The 16397-nt window shown below is 37.3% G+C and overlaps 1 protein-coding gene across 6 annotated transcripts in view; it reads left to right on the forward strand.

Moving 5' to 3' along the window:
• Nucleotides 1-16397, forward strand: part of RELCH (RAB11 binding and LisH domain, coiled-coil and HEAT repeat containing) — an 85784-nt gene that overhangs the window by 13528 nt on the left and 55859 nt on the right. For 4 of the 6 annotated variants that reach the window (XM_069808948.1, XM_069808944.1, XM_069808946.1 and 1 more), the window contains exons 2-7: nucleotides 4494-4583; nucleotides 12761-12832; nucleotides 12941-12996; nucleotides 13107-13220; nucleotides 15928-16131; nucleotides 16223-16314. In XM_069808948.1, the coding sequence (XP_069665049.1) occupies nucleotides 4494-4583; nucleotides 12761-12832; nucleotides 12941-12996; nucleotides 13107-13220; nucleotides 15928-16131; nucleotides 16223-16314 (628 nt within the window). The remainder of the gene's footprint in view (nucleotides 1-4493; nucleotides 4584-12760; nucleotides 12833-12940; nucleotides 12997-13106; nucleotides 13221-15927; nucleotides 16132-16222; nucleotides 16315-16397) is intronic. The other 2 variants (XM_069808947.1, XM_069808952.1) reach the window with 1 other exon arrangement.

The following is a 16397-nucleotide window of genomic DNA, read 5'->3' on the forward strand; positions in this document are numbered from 1 at the left end:
ATAAACCTCTGCTGATGACTGCCTACGAAGGCAGTGGTAAGGAGTGAGTGTCCTGGTTTCAGCTGGGATAGAGTTGATTGTCTTCCTAGTAGCTGGTACAGTGCTATGTGTTGAGTTCAGTATGAGAAGAATGTTGATAACACTGATGTTTTTAGTTGTTGCTAAGTAGTATTTAGTCAAAAGTCAAGGATTTTTCAGCTTCTCATGCCCAGCCAGCAAGAAGGCTGGAGGGGCACAAGAAGTTGGGAGGGGACACAGTCAGGGCAGCTGACCAAAACTGGCCAAAGGTGTATTCCATACCGTGTGACATCATGCCCAGTATATGAACTGGGGGGAGTAGGGAGAGGGGGAATCGCCGCTCAGGGACTAACTGGGTGTCGATTGGTGGGTGGTGAGCAATTGCATTGTGCATCATTTGTATATTCTTTTATTATCCTTTTATTATTACTGTTGTCATTTTATTAGCATTATCATTATTAGTTTCTTCTTTTCTATTCTATTAAACCATTTTTATCTCAACCCACGGGTTTTACTTCTTTTCCTGATTCTCTCCCCCATCCCACTGGGTGCGGGGGGGAGTGAGCGAGCGGCTGCGTGGTGCTTAGTTGCTGGCTGGGGTTAAACCATGACAGTGAGGCAACAGACAGTTACCCCAACGGTGACATTTTAGGTAGGTGAAGCGATGGAGCGGGCCTGCCACTGTTCAGCTTTGGGCAGTCTTCAGCACAGCCCTGCCAGGCAGCACGTGCGTGCCATGACTCTTGTTGATGACATATCTGGCAGGCTTGCCAGCCCTCCCCTTCCTGGGTGACATTTTCAGTTAATTGTCTCATTTAGCTTTCTCTTCTCACCTTGTTATCCCATGGCTGATACCTTAGAAGGCTCTATTGGAAATCTCTCTTTGCTGTTTAAACCTACTGTCTAAGTTCCTGTGCAGTGCTTGGCTCTGTTCCTTGAGAAGCTTCAATATGTTGTGCAACAACAGCTCCAAAATTCATCTCACCTCGTCCCAGTGGGGCAAGATCCAGGTCACTAGTGCTGCCGTGGCATTTGATAGAAGCAGCAGGTCCCTTTGCTGCCCGCTCTCCCCTCAGCAGCGGTGGCTCGGGGCAGAGACGGCGGGGTAGCCAAGGCAGGCAAGAGCCATGTGGCACTGCAAGCTTTGCAGCGTGAGTGCAAGGGATGGAGCTGCCGCTTGGACCTCACCAGCCTGGCTGTGGTGGAAGCCCCTCTTTTCCAGCGGGTAGCAGAAACAGGTAGCCACACCAGCGCTGAAGGCAGAGGGAGCTGCTCCCCCATCGCTTCCTATCCCACTGCTTGAAACACCTGCTTCAGCGGGAGCTGCGGCACTGCAGCCGCGTCTGCGACTGGGGACTTGGCAGGGTATAGAATCTTAGCACTGATGATTCATTGATGCCTGTGGAGCCAGTTTGGCCAGGAGATGTCTCAACTGAAGTGCTTCAGCACTAGTGGCCTCTTATCTTAACAGCAGGAACCACTTCTGTAGCCATAACACGTATTTTAAAGGCAGTGCCCTGTAGCAAAGTAGTGGTACAAGTCTTGTTACACTACTCAAGCTAACCATTTAGATTGACTTGTGTTTTGGGAGCTATAATTTCCCAACTTGATTGAGTTCTGCAATGTGTATCATCTAGTGGGACACTAAATTGAGAAGATACCGTTCAGCCTGCATGTGTATATGGTTGTCTCTGTTACTGTTTCATTTCCTTCAGCACTTACTTGGATAGCTGTACAGTTCTCTGTGTGGATTCAGGTTCCACCAATGTGATATGTAAAGACAGTTTTCATTTTAAACCCTATCTTCAGATTGAACACTGTGGACATAATGACTTCTAGCACCTAAATTGGCTTGGTTTAGTAATGACAGCATGCTTGGGGGATGATGATAACTGGTGCAGTACTTCTGTAATGGGAAGGAGGATCAGAATTTCTGGGAGAGGGAAATAATGGTAGCAGGAAACAGGCCATGAGACTGGTGTTCGTCAGCGCATCTTTGTTTGGTTTAATCAATCTGAATCCAGATCTTTGTGTCTCTTTATAATGCCAACCTGTATGTAAAGAGTGTGTCAGATGTTTCCTTCTATCATGAACACTGTAATGATAAGGAGAAATCTAAATGGTGAAGTTTCAATCCTACACATTGCTGCTGTATGTGTAGATGTGGTGCTTAAGGCGGTTTCTGAGTGTTAAAATCATAAAACCCCTTGGTTTTATTTAGTTTCTATAAGGACCATTAAGGTTGTAAAACTGATTGATATTCACTGGTTGGGAATTATGAATTGTTGAACATACAACTGCTGGTATGATCTTAAACGGCTTCTGTTGTGTACATCCTGATATAGACTTCGATTACTAGGCAACTTTTTTTTTTTTCCCCCAAGAAGTTTCTGGCTGCTTTGGCAAATAAGTTTGCGTTTTATGGCTGGATTTGTTTTATCAGTTGTGGGGGAAGAGCCTTTGTCTCTAAAGCGTGCCACTAGTCGTATGAAAAAGGTTTTGTTGCTTATGGCTTTGGATGCTGTAATAATTATGATGTGGTTGACTTTATCTGAAAATTTGAGCATTGTTTCTCTGATGTTACCTGCTTCATAAGAGAAATAGAAAATAGAACTGTGAACATGGCAAGACTGCAGGAGGAAACAGTCTATTTCTGCTTTTGCCATAGCAATGCTCTATATGAGACTGGGTCACTTTTCTTAAATGTCAGCTTTTCATTGAGATCTCTGTTTGAATGTTGTCTATTTCTTTAACTCAAGTCTTGGATTTGGTTTCAAAAAGTGATCTTGCAGCTCCTAATGAAAATAAATTGGAGCAGTACTTGCTGAACAAGGTGTTTAGTGCTTTGAAAAGTCAGCTCTGAAGATTGTCATGGTGTGCATGCAAAATTCATGCTTACTTTTGAACTTAACCACTCTAAATGTGGTTCCCTGTATATAAAATCTGGTTTATTTTCACAATGGTCCATTTTGCAAAGATGCTGTAAAAAGAAGAGTTTGTACTATGCTGCTAAGCACTACAGAACAGCCTAGAGAGAATTATTAAATCAGATTAATGTCTAGAAAAAATGCAAGTTAGAGTTGTCAGGCACTTTGGTACTGTGTAACTTGACTAGCATTGGCAAATTTGATATTCTCTGTAGCTTTTCAGGTGAGCGTAGGTGCTTTAATCGATCTCAGTCCAGGTGTTCTTATTTCAGTCTAGTGCGAGGCTGTGTGTAGAGAGGATGTCATAAGACCTCAAGGGACAGCTTAGGCTCAAATGTACAAAAAAGAAGCTCATTAATAGATTCTTGGTTGTTTGGGTTTGGGTTTTTTGGTTTTTTACATAATGCAGAATGGGGGGGTAAATACTTTCTGTGATGTCAATCAAATTCTGTCATGACTAACGAGTGATGAAATTGCTTCTATTTCCACTGACAGTTACAAGGCTGTTTTTGACAGCCCTATAGAATTTGTTCTTTGTTAATGTGACAACACCTCTAATGTAATTAAAATTATTTCTGAAGTGCTACATAGAAATTAATTTCAAAAGGAGGGGAAAGATACTAAGTTACTTAATATAATTTCTGCATGTTCAATTGTGTTAGGAATGTGTTCTGTTTGTTTTGGGTTATGTCACCAACTAATTTTGTTGCGCATTTTTCTAATAAAAAAGTGAATGTGTGCCTCAGCAGACTTGAATTTATCAAAATTGCTTTCTGTTTGAATTCCCCCCCCCCCCCCGAATGAAAAACATCAAGGTCCGATCAAAACCTTATGCTAGTTACTGAATTTCTTGAATGTTTCTTTTGAGTAACAATTTAATTCTAGAGTATGAATATTATGCCTGCAATAGCATGAACTGTACTTGCTTTGCTTTAATTTTGCTAGGCAATGAATTCCTTTGTTAATGTTGTATTAAGTGGGTATGTACTGAAGTTAATGACAGGATCGGGAGATACGCAGAAAAGCATTTGGTCACGTTAACATGCCTTCAAATACTATAAAAGGGAAAAGTAGTGTATTTGGGCTAGTTACAGGTTTCTGTAAAACGGGAACAGAACTGCTTGAAACTTGTTGCAGAACAGTTTGTATCTGTTTGGTTTCTTGTGCTGCTCACTTGCATGTCCAAGCAAAGCTCCCTGGCCCTTGTGGAGAAGGGGAGGTGCTGCGCTGCACTGCTCTGCATCTGCTGTGGACAGGGTAGAAATGCCGCCTTCTGTGGCGAACAAGGGTGAATTTCTTACAGTGTCTGTTCGTTGAACTTGCTGTAATGCTCTCTTTTCTTCAGATTTACTCACATACTCTTTATGTAGAGGCAGACTTTTAGAAAATGCAATAAAATTTCAGTCTTGCAGAACACTTACTTAGCCTTTGATACATAGTTTCTGAAATGAGAAGGTGTTTTGACTTTCTTTATCAAAGCCAGTCAGCTCTTCAGGATTTTTTTCTGATATCTTTCTTTGTTTTTTTTTTTTTTCTCCCCCACTTAAGATCGCGCCGGAAGCATCAGTACTCTTGATTCCTTAGATTTTGCAAGATACTCTGATGATGGCAATAGGGAAACGGACGAAAGAGTAGCAGGTAAGTTTTTTGTATCATTTAGGAATCATAGAATGCCAACTTTACCATTTGACTTGTTGTTACTAGCATAAGTATATTTAAATGAACATTTCTGAAGATGACAAAACTTCACTGTGGTTGTTTAACTAGTCACTTAATGATATAATCATGTTTCAGACACTTTTACTATAATTACTGTAAATATTCAGGCAGGTGTATTTTTGTATGATTCCAGATGTCACCAGGGTAGAAGCAAGTAGTATACTTGAAAATTGTGCCCTGTTTTTAACAATAGAACAGTATCTCGATATTGCCTACTGACTACTACTATTTAGCTGAAACACATGCTGAAATATTCTATGTAGTAGTCTGTGACTACTACAGGGGTGATAGCTTTCTGATATAAAGATCTGTAGCACATCATCTCTTAAATATAGCTTATGTGTAGATCAAATAAGCATTACCAAACCCAGAGTAAACTTGGGATTTTCTTAGTTCCATAAGTCGTCTTTGCTACAAATCTTAACTGTAGTGCTTTTCTTCTCTCCCATTTGATTTCTCGATTGTATAAGATTGTTTCAAAGAAGTGATGGGGGGGGTTGCCTCTTTCAGTTCTGAACAGAAGCCTGTGGCATTTTTAATTTCAGGTTTTATGATTATCTTGGCAAAGGCAGAGGCTGCTTTTCTCTTATATTTGAAGTTATTCTAATAATCTCTTCTGTATGTGAGACTTGTTTCTCTAATCCAGGCTTTTTTCTAAGTTCAGATATTAAGTTATTTGCAGCTTCTGTAGAGGAATCTGTAAAAGCTCTCTGGAAACTGCTACAGAACTCTGTGTACTTCTTGCGAATTAATACTGTATAATATCATGAGCACATGAAAGTTCTCCATGCTGTGGCCTTTGTTCACATAGTTTAGCTTTATGACACCTGACGTGATGCAAGCTGCTATGTCTCTGTTCCACACTGTTGTCTCTGCTTTGAACCACCACACTTCATCCTAGCAGAAACACTGTCACATTCTTAAGCAAAGAAAAGGCTGGTGAAACATAGTTCTGTAAAGGATCTTGATTCTGAAGTTTACTTTTTTGGTCAGTCTGAAATGGCAACCAGTATTGACCCAGAGAGAAGAAACAAAAGTGTTGGGAAAATCTCATTGTTCTTACCCGGCCAGTTTTTCTGAAGTAAAGGACTGGATTCAATTCATGAACATGAAGTAAATTCAGGTATTTTGGTGCTCTGGTCTGGAACTGTAGGTACTTACTGTTCTTCAGTTTATCTGGAAACTTCCAGATTCTTACTACTGTCTAATTACTGTCTTTTTCAATATATGTAGTCATTTTCAAGGAGGCAATAGTTGTAAATACAAAGCTAATCTAAACAAAGTGTGTTTAAGGAACGCAATTATTTCTGACTTGTGTCCTGGAATACAAGGAAGAAACAAGCAAATTCAAAATATTTTGATTTTTTTTTCATCATCTTGCTAGATTTTTCCTGTTTCTAGTCAATTTTTCTTGGCAATAGTATTAATGAAGGAGCTAGTCTGATCTTTGCTTGGAGCTGTCTTTAGTAAATGAATTGGATTGGAGATGCTTATAGAAGGTAAAGACCAGTCAGAATTGACATCCAGTAGAACCATTAATCTTCTGATGGAACATTAATGACAAAATATTGATTACTTGCAGTATGAAATTAATATATCCTTAAAATAAATATTATATTTAAGTACATCCTAAAATAGATAGAGATTTTTGAAGATTACAGTATATTAATTGACCACTGTCATATGTAATAGACAAGAAAATTATATGGCAGGATATTTATATTACGATTCTGTGTTCCTTTAGAGACGTTTTTTGAAGAGTTGTTAAGAAGTGACATAAGAACTTGAACAAAGCAAGACTGGATATTATTTCTGGATGTTTGTAAAGACTCAAAGTTTTCCAAAATATCCTGTTTCTACTTAAAATTCTGGTTCAATTATAATTCCTTAAAATCTTTTGCTTCAATTCCGTTTAAAAACATTTACCTAAGCAATAAACTTCAGAAAACTGATAAGTATTTAATTTGCACATAAAAAAATTATGTCAGTAGAGGTTTCAAAAACTTTTCATATCCAGTACCTTCTTTGAAAAACCTCTGGCTTATAACTTCTGCTTTTGAAGTAGTTCTTAGCTGCAAATGCACTTTGAAACATAACTGGAAGTCCATCCTGCTTATTTCTTCTCATATTCTTTCTTCTCAGTGAAGAGCTTTGATGCTTAGGAGATAAAATTGTAATCTATTTTGAAAGCTTGAGGCCATGATCTGATAGTCATATTTTTCTTTTGATAGTTCTCAGAGTGAGGTTTGAATAGTTTCTTTTTGTAAATGCCTTTCTCATGCTGTTATCTTTGGTTTTTACTGTTTGGACAGAACCCGTGATTTCCATATCAATTCCCTAGTCAAATGAAGCATAGGAAATAAATGTGCATCAGTCACTAAAAGAAACTGGTCCCAAGTCAGAAGGACTTTAAAACTGAAGTTATAACATATCCAGTTACGAATACTTTTATACCATGGCAATGTTAGAAAGCACCATCCAAAGCCATCATATTTCTGTTTTGCTGTTACGGATGGCGTTAGACTTAGCTGCCATAATTTTTATTTTACCAATCCAAAAATTCCTGGAAATACCTAGAAAGACTCTTGCTTGAAATGGATTTCAGTATTTCAAATCTGTTAGCCCAGTTCATTCCATCTGGCATTAGAATCAAAATTTGGCCTAGAAGCAAACATGTTTTGAAGAGTTGGTGTGATCTTGTCACTTGGGAAATCTGATCGAAGGAAGCTAAGTGAGTCTCTTCTATAATGTTATTATCAGCTTGACTCAAAAGATGCAAGTCACAAAAGCAGTCAGGATGTGGATGAGCATGACAAAACTAACTGCAATTTAGAAAACATCAATTTTCTTCCTTATCTATCACATCTAAACATAAATATAGAGAGCTGTGTAACAAATTGGGTAATGCATTTGTAATTCACTAAGAATTTAAAAAAATATATGCATCCTTAGAGCTTGCAATTTACTAGATGGAAACAACCTGTTCTCTAATAAGTCTTGAATCTAAATTCATCTATTAAGTGCTGAAACAGTTGGTGTTAAGATAAAGTCAGTACTGAAGGATGTATTAGGCTTAGTAAACCTCCTCCAAATATTCATTTTCATAAAACAACCAGAGAATGGAAAACCTGTTCCATTCCTGTGGAATAAGAGTATGCCTAACTTGAAGTCAAATACCCACAGCTTTCAGTGGAAATGGGTCATCTGACATTCAGTCTAAGGAACTGAATCTTCTGCCTCATCTTAAATTGACTGTGTGCACAAGCATGTTGGTGATCTAAACCCCCTACTTTCCATGATGCAAAATATTTAGTATTGCTAAACTGCCTTTGACATCTACTGTTCTGAGAATCTGATAATTTTAAAAACACAGTGCTGTGTTTGCAATGATAATAAAATTAATTCTCATAATCAAACTCCATTTCAATCACTTATCTTCTTGTATTTCCCTGCCTTAGCATTGATTTCTGGCTAGACTGTATATTTCTGATTAGCAAAATAAAATACTGCCCCTGTCAGGATTTCAAGGGAAGAGACAAGCTCAAAACCCACTTGATTATTTTTCAGGATTTCATTTATCTAGACTTAGGTTTGCAATTTCTGCTTTTTTATAGCCTTTTTATTTTTTATTTTTTTAATAAATACTATTACTTGTGTGCAATCAAAATCAGAGGAGTATCTTAAAAAAACAAACAAAACAAAAACAAAACACAAAAGGCATCTGTAATACAACAATCACTTGCTAACATTGTGTGTTCAATCTGTTCATCCTGGAAGTGGTTCTGGTTTTGTCTTCCCATTTCCTGTTGTAAGCCCTGTTAAGCAGTTGTAAGTCTCCTTAATTTCCCCCCAGATCGATAGCCTCCAAGGGTTGAACCTGAAGATGAGTCTGCTGTAGTTCAGGTCTTTTCTGTAGCTGGTCCTGTCTCAACTTAAAAGCATTAATCAGGCTAATGAGTCAAGTGTTGGCTTCCTACTCTTAGAATGATAACCAGTTCTCTGTTAGCTTGCTCATGAGCTTTCACGCTGATCATAAATTCTGTAGCTTGATAGTCACCTCTCATGCTATACTACTACTTTCTGGTTCAAGCTATTTGTGTTACACCCTGAAGTGTTTCACACTGACAGTAAATAAGGTCACTTCATTTCTTCTTAGGACTTGTATCAGGGAAGTGGGAATTAGGAAACCTCAGGTCTTGAAGTATATTGAGATAGTGGCTTCATTGCTAACTATAGTTGGAGAATTCAAATTTCTTCTGATTGACTCAATGCATGCGCAAGTCCGTCAAATGTAATGGAATGTCATACTTGTTCCAGAGGGCATAATTTAGGATATCTAGAGTTTTACATTTACTTTACAAGGAGGAAAAACTTGAAATGACAGTTAAGAAACAAACAACAACAGAACTTGTAACAGTATGTCCAAATTTGAGGAAAGCTGGGTAAGCACAGGGGCCCTTGGTACTTCAGAGGAGAACTACTTTTAAAAGAAAATGCAAGAATGTGATATAGTGACTTCACAACTTAAAACTACCTTTCTACTGTTGTCTGAAGTACTTCATACCGAAGTATGCAAAAGTCTGACAAGATAATTCATACGTAGAATGTAAAATTATAGTATAATTGGAAAAAATACTGCTTATACAAAAGCAAGTACTGAAAATTTTTATATTCTTCAACTTTTTGGCCTTGGCCCAACAAGACTGCTGTTCATGTCCATGTCAACTTGTTCAGTACCCCAAATCACAGGTTGTTCTTTATAGCTAACTTCTCAATCTATGGTTCATTACTTATGAAGTCATTAACGAATGTGAGTGAATAGAAAAGATCCTTGAGAAAGTTTTGTTTTTAAATTTCAAAGCCAAGCAGACAAGCTGCCCGCTCCTGATAGGCACTTCTCTTCTAAGGTGTATTAGGTTAGCTGCATGAAAACTGAAACATTTAAAATCACTAATCTGAAAGTCTTGGTCAAATGCTTTGTTGCTTGCTTGAAAGATTCAGCTCTTTTGAGTTAGTCTAGGTAATTTTTTTCAGAATGGTAGCTGATTTGAGTTCTTTATAAAAAGAAAAGCAAGAGAGCTACTTAAATTCAGACTAGTTTTCTCCCCTAAGGCAAAACAGATTGTTCAGAAAGGCCCTTTCCTTGTAGGAAGATTAACCAACCTCAGAGCTCTAAATTTCTGTTCTCTGCTTTCCTGATGTAGAGGAGAATCAATTTGGTTCTTTCCTTTCCTAGGCTGTCTGCAACAAAACTCCTCTGTGTATCGTTCTTAAGGAGTATCAGCCTCTTTCACCAAGTACTATAATGAGTTATACATGTTATCAGTTCAGTCAAGCATGAAGTTAAACTTTAGCTGGCTTATCAATGCTTTTGAAGGCTTAGCTTCTCTAAGGTACATAAGCTTTACAAGATCAGGTAATTTATTTTAAAAGTCAGTACTTGACAATGGTTACAAAGAAAGGGGTTAGAGGTTGCTTTTTTTTATTTAAGAGAATGTCATATCATCAACAAATGGGGATTTCAAGTGTTGATTTCATTAGTTCACGTGTTGAGTTAGAAATCATTATGTATTTTGGCAGAAGATTGCATTTCAGTATAACTTCTAAAATAAAGAGCTTTTAATCATAATTTAAAATTTGACTGAAATTATGTTGTAGCTATTTACAAATATTTATGCTTATATAAAAAAACTACAAATAAGCTTCCTCAAATAAAAGCTAAATTTGTGACTTAGATGCCTCAAGGTTTGTATGATGGCAATTATAATGGTGGCATTAGTAAGACTGGGAGATGAGGTACAACTGTAACAATGCTGTGTTGAAGTAGAATTATGTGACATGCTGCGAAGTGACAACTTCTCAAATATACTATGTCCAGAAACTTCCACTGTATACAGAGAAACATGCAGCAGAGTAATCTACTTTTAAGGTTGAATGGGTAAAGTCCTAATGGCTTCTAAGAATTTTCAGCATCATGACAGTTCACTAAAAATTAATTCTTGCCGTCTGACATGGGTTTCTCTGACACGAGTTTTTTGGCTTTCTACGCCTTCAGACATATCTTATTCCTATTTTCCTTAATGGGATTCCTGAGTTTTTCTAGTTTCTGTTGTTTTTCTAACTTTTTTTATTATTTATATCATTCTAGTGCAGGGCACTCCTGATCTGCAACTGTTCTGGTCTTTGAAAATATTTTACAAGAATAAAATGTTAACATAGAGTCATTTCCATCAGAAGAATTACTTAATTTGAATTCTTTGCAATTTTCAAAAACTAACAACTTAGAATCATAACTGTGAATTAGTAACTCAAATGCAAGGAAGTGCTAAAATTATTAGATACTTTATTATAAGAGCATTTTCTAACTTTGTTGCACAGAAGTATTTGCAGATCAGCATTGCTGAATACTAGAGAGATTTTACATATTTTATTCATCATATCCTCAGTTGCGCTTTTGTATCGCTGCAGTAAAATTCTGTGCATCAAACAAATTACTTTCATGTAGCAAATGTGGTGTACTGTAGTTATCCTTCAGTTTTTATGGATAAATGCAAACTGAGTGAATCTTTTTTTCCATGCGTGCTAATTATCAAAAGATTGTTAGTAACAGACGTGCAAAAGAGGAAACCATTTTATTTGTAGTCTTCAGTATCATTTCTTACAAGCAAGAGCCAATGCATTTTTTCTGTCATGCATTGTTCTATGTGTAAATATTTCAAAATGCCAGAATATTTCAAAATGTTTCCAGGCAATGATTAAAAATCTCATTAATATTTTCTTACTAAAAGCAGCTACAATATTTTTAGTTTTGCATGGGAGTAAAGTAAATGTTAGGTAATCTATTTAGAGTAGTTTGACACTTCAGTATGGTAGCTGTTCTGGGCTCATCTCTTCTAGTTAAGTACAAGCACCCTTTCTCCTAACTGTATAGTAATTAGATTAATCTGAGAATTAATTAAATGCATGTAATTATCTGGTAATTCCTTAAATAGGTTCCCTTAGATGCTCTAACTGTAAACGGCTATAAAAAGAACATTTACGATATGTTTTGCAAAGGTACAGGGTTTTAAAATTTGAAGCCACAGTATACCTGTGACCTCAGCACCAAAACACATAGAATTCTGGTGCAAACAAAGCACTACTGGCCATTTTTGGAGGAAACATTGGAACATGAGAAACACATAATAGTGACCGGGGGGTGGGGAGGTGAAGCAGGTGATAGCAGCAGCTAGAATTATGTATTTTTGAATCTCTAAAACTGACTCTAGATCATTGAAAGTTTTGTATAGTCTAGAATTACTGGAAACTTTTAAGAATAATGGAGCAAAGACATTTTTGTTTCAAGCTTCTCTAAGTACTATAGGAGAGCTGCATATTTTCCATTTTTTTTGATCTTGTGCATCTCTTAAATGTATTCAACTGAATTAAAAATCTTAATCAACTCTAGGGTATTACTGAAATACCATTTTTAAATAGAGATTTAAAATGAGACTTTTCTTAGTAGTAAAATAAAGTATGTTTCAAGTTCTGCCATTTAAACTAGTAAAATTTCAGTGTATGATTTTATTAAAAAAAAATAAATCTGTAGTCTCAATGGGACAGTACATTCACTTCATGTTTTAAGCTTTGCTACATGGAGACAGCTTCCTCTGCTGCCAGCATGTATTTGCTTCACTGAGATCTGTCCTCTCATTGCCCACATACTCCCCTTGCCCCAAGAAATCGAAACATTTGACAGTATCAGCTGATTGTAAGAGTAGGGAAGAAATAACCAACATTTCCCAGTAATATACAAAGTTAAAAGCAAGCAAAAAAAAAAAAAAAAGACCCCAAAACCCTAGAGTGAGTCCTTGTCAGACAGCTTGAAATTTTGATTTAGCTAACTTAACACCAATGAAACTATGGAAAATGTTCACCAGTTTGCTTTCAGACCAACTCTGCTGCATGTGTTCATAAGTTCCATAAAGATTGCATGCTTTCTGTTTAATACAAACTGTATATTTTTTTTCACACCCATCCTTGCTTTTTATATTTTATTTTTGTTTCCCTTGCCTTGGTTGGATGCCTGTGTGTGTTTAATCCAAATCCCTGTCCAGTCCTGGAGTTTGAACTACGGAAAGCCAAGGAGACCATACAGGCCCTCCGAGCCAACCTGACTCAGGCTGCAGGTGGTGTACATAAACCTTTTCTTAAGTCTCTACTTTGAACAATGTAGAAGTAGCTGAGCTCATCCTGTGTGAAAGAGTAAAATTTAGTTACTTTTTTTTCCTCCCCAGAAAATGAAGTTCCTTTGCAGGAACGAAAAAATTATAAATCAAGTCCTGAAATTCAGGTAGGTGGCTGGTGGTAACTGAGCTTTGCATGGACTTTAAGACGGATATGCTTCCGTAGTTGGAAGGAAGATGAACCAAAGATGTAGTGTGTTGTTTTCTTTTTTCCCAGGAGCCAATCAGACCTCTTGAGAAAAGAGCTCTAAACTTCCTAGTTAATGAATTTTTATTGAAGAATAGTTACAAGCTTACATCAATAACATTTTCAGATGAAAATCATGATCAGGTAAAGTTTTCTTGTGTTTTTTTTTTTTACATGCCTGCTTTCCATATTCTGATCTTCTAATAAGCTCAAGTGAACTTAAATGATATTTCCTCTGCATGTAGTTCACGTCATACATATGAGTATTCTAAGAGTTAAATATGTTAGTTAGCATTTTGATATATAAAGCATGGCTTGAAAACACAGCACTTTGAGAAGTATTTGCCAAAAATTTGTAGGAAGGAGTCAGAATGCTTGCATTCTTTAAAGGAAGCAAAACAAGAAGAAAAATACTGTGAGTTGTAGGTACTTATACACTTTCCTGTATTCTGATGGACACCCTTTCAGTTAAACTCAAGGATCTGAATGTAGTAAAATTTTGAACATAATCTTAAATCATACTCAGCTGATTTGTGCAGGATATACAGTATACTTATTACTTGTCATCTCTTGGGCATATATATATATGTGTGTATGAGTATACTTAATTATACTGTGGCATTGAATACAGTCTTGGAGAAGCTCTCGGTAATAAGGTGTTATCTTAGATATTTCCAAACATAGATGTGCTTTGACGCATTTTTCTTAAGAAGATAAGTTTTATGTTTCTATTGGCTTGCATTTTATGGGAAAAAATTCTTCAAATGTTTGGAAGGTTCTAATTACATTCTGACTGTTACTGGGTGAACAAAACACCCAGTAACATCAATACTCAATATATATTCAGCACAAAACTGGAACATTGCCAGAAGAATTAAGTATTGAATTCAGTATTACGTATTGAATTTCGACCAGTTCTGTCTATAACTAGTCCTATATTTTTCCTACCGTTCATATCCTAATCTGTAAAGAAAATGAGTTGTTAAATAAAATTTCTGGATAATCCACTTAAGATTTGAGTTTAACAGTGCTAGGTTTCATACAAATACTTGTGAGGATACAGCCCCCAGAAGAGAAAAGATGAATAATTTATCCTTACTTTTTATGTAGTCTCAACTGAAAATGTTTTATGTTGTAAGACAATTACAAAAAAAAAAGAAGTAAAGTTCTTAATTTAAAATGTACCACAATTAACACATAGAATGCACATATTTTTTCTAGATTATTCACATCATTCTTTCACAAAATAACCTTTCTTCGAATAGGTGTATGTAACCAGACTGTGGAAAAATATAGTGTACGGTAGGAAAAAAGTTTAGAAAAAAAAAAAAAATTAAAAATTGAAATTTAATGTCATTAAAGAGACCATCACAACTCCTGTATAACCTGTATAAGTCCTGGATGTATTCCATCCAGAAGGACCTTGACAGACTTGAGAGGTGGGCCTGTGCGAACCTCATGAAGTTCAACAAGGCCAAGTGCAAGGTCCTGCACGTGGGTCAGGGCAATCCCAAGCACAGATACAGGCTGGGCGATGAGTGGATTGAGAGCAGCCCTGCGGAGGAGGACTTGGGGGTATTAGTGGATGAAAAACTGAGTATGAGCCAGCAATGTGCACTCACAACCCAGAAAGCCAATCGCATTGTGGGCTGCATCAAAAGAAGCGCGGCGAGCAGGTCGAGGGAGGTGATTCTGCCCCTCTACTCTGCTCTGGTGAGACCCCACCTGGAGTGCTGCGTTCAGCTCTGGGCCCCCCAGCATAAGAAGGACGCGGACCTGTCGGAGCGGCCACAAAGATGATCAGAGGGCTGGAGCACCTCTCCTATGAAGACAGGCTGAGAGAGTTGGGGTTGTTCAGCCTGGAGAAGAGAAGGCTCCAGGGAGACCTTATGGCAGCCCTCTATTCCCAGAGAGGGACTTTTTACAAGGGCATGTAGTGATAGGACAAGGGGTAATGGCTTTAAACTGAAAGAGGGTAGATTCAGATTAGATGTAAGGAAGAAGTTCCTCACTGTGAGGGTGGTGAGGCACTGGAACAGGTTGCCTGGAGATGCTGTGGATGTCCCATCCCTGGAACTGTTCAAGGCCAGGTTGGATGGGGCTTTGAGCAGCCTGGTCTAGTGGAAGGTGTCCCTGCCCATGGCAGGGGGGTTGGAACTAGGTGATCTTTAAGGTCCCTTCCAACCCAAACCATTCTATGATTCTGTGATTCTAAAACAGTGCACATGCTTATTTATATATTCGGACATGGAATAATCTTGTAATAATAGGATGGTAACATGTCAGTGAGAAAAGGAATGACATATAGTGATGGTTTGAGACAGGAGGCCCTAGTAGTGCTTACACCTCTACACGATTAATACAGTTATGTCCAAATTTCACTGAGAATATGCACCCTGTCTATCAGTCATCTACAAAGCTATTTGACTGTCTGCTTCTGGAAATTTACACCTGTTCTTGTGAATGAGATGGAAACAAAACAATACCCCTATCAGTAGAAAGCCTTCTGTCAACTGCACTGTCTTCTGCTAGAATTTGATCAATGTCATATCTGATTCTAAAAAGCATTAATGTCCTAAAAAAAATACATTATGATCTATGTGTTTTTGGAATGTCCTCTTTTTAGTACATTACCTAGAGCCACCTTGAGGGTGAAACTGCTTTGGGTCATGAAATGGATCCTTTTTCTACTTTTGTTTCTTGCTTTCTGATTTAAGCTTTCATCTCCTTTACTACAATGTAATCTTGATGTGATTATTTTGCTGTTGTAAGACCTGCAGTCAAATGAGGAATAGAAACGAAAATAAAAGGAAGTATATTGTATGCTTTAGTTTCTTTTATTCCTTTGAAGGATTTTGAACTTTGGGATGATGTAGGATTGAACATTCCAAAACCTCCTGACCTGTTACAACTCTATCGTGACTTTGGAAACCATCATGTTACTGCGAGAGATGTGGTGGATGTATCAGTTGGTGTAGAAGATGATGAGTTAGAGGCTGCTACTCCTATACTTGGGAGCGTCCCTGTATTTGAAACAACACCACAGTCAATAGAAGTAAGAGATTGTACAGAAGAAATGTTTCAGCTGTTTGCAGTGCTACTTAAGTATATTGTACTAAACTCTTTTGTTTCTATCTTGTATTTAGCAATGTTTAATAGTGCAAAAATTAGAAGATCAAATTAGTGTGTTAAACAGTGAGAAATGGTCTTTGATGGAACAAATCCAAAGACTTGAGAGGTATGTACTTATCAATCTGCTAAACTGCTGTTAAAAGTTGGAATAACTTCTCAATGTTTTTCTAGCACATATATGAAAATGTA

This window comes from Haliaeetus albicilla, chromosome 21 (assembly GCF_947461875.1).
Source record: "Haliaeetus albicilla chromosome 21, bHalAlb1.1, whole genome shotgun sequence".
NCBI classification, from domain to species: Eukaryota; Metazoa; Chordata; class Aves; order Accipitriformes; family Accipitridae; genus Haliaeetus; species Haliaeetus albicilla.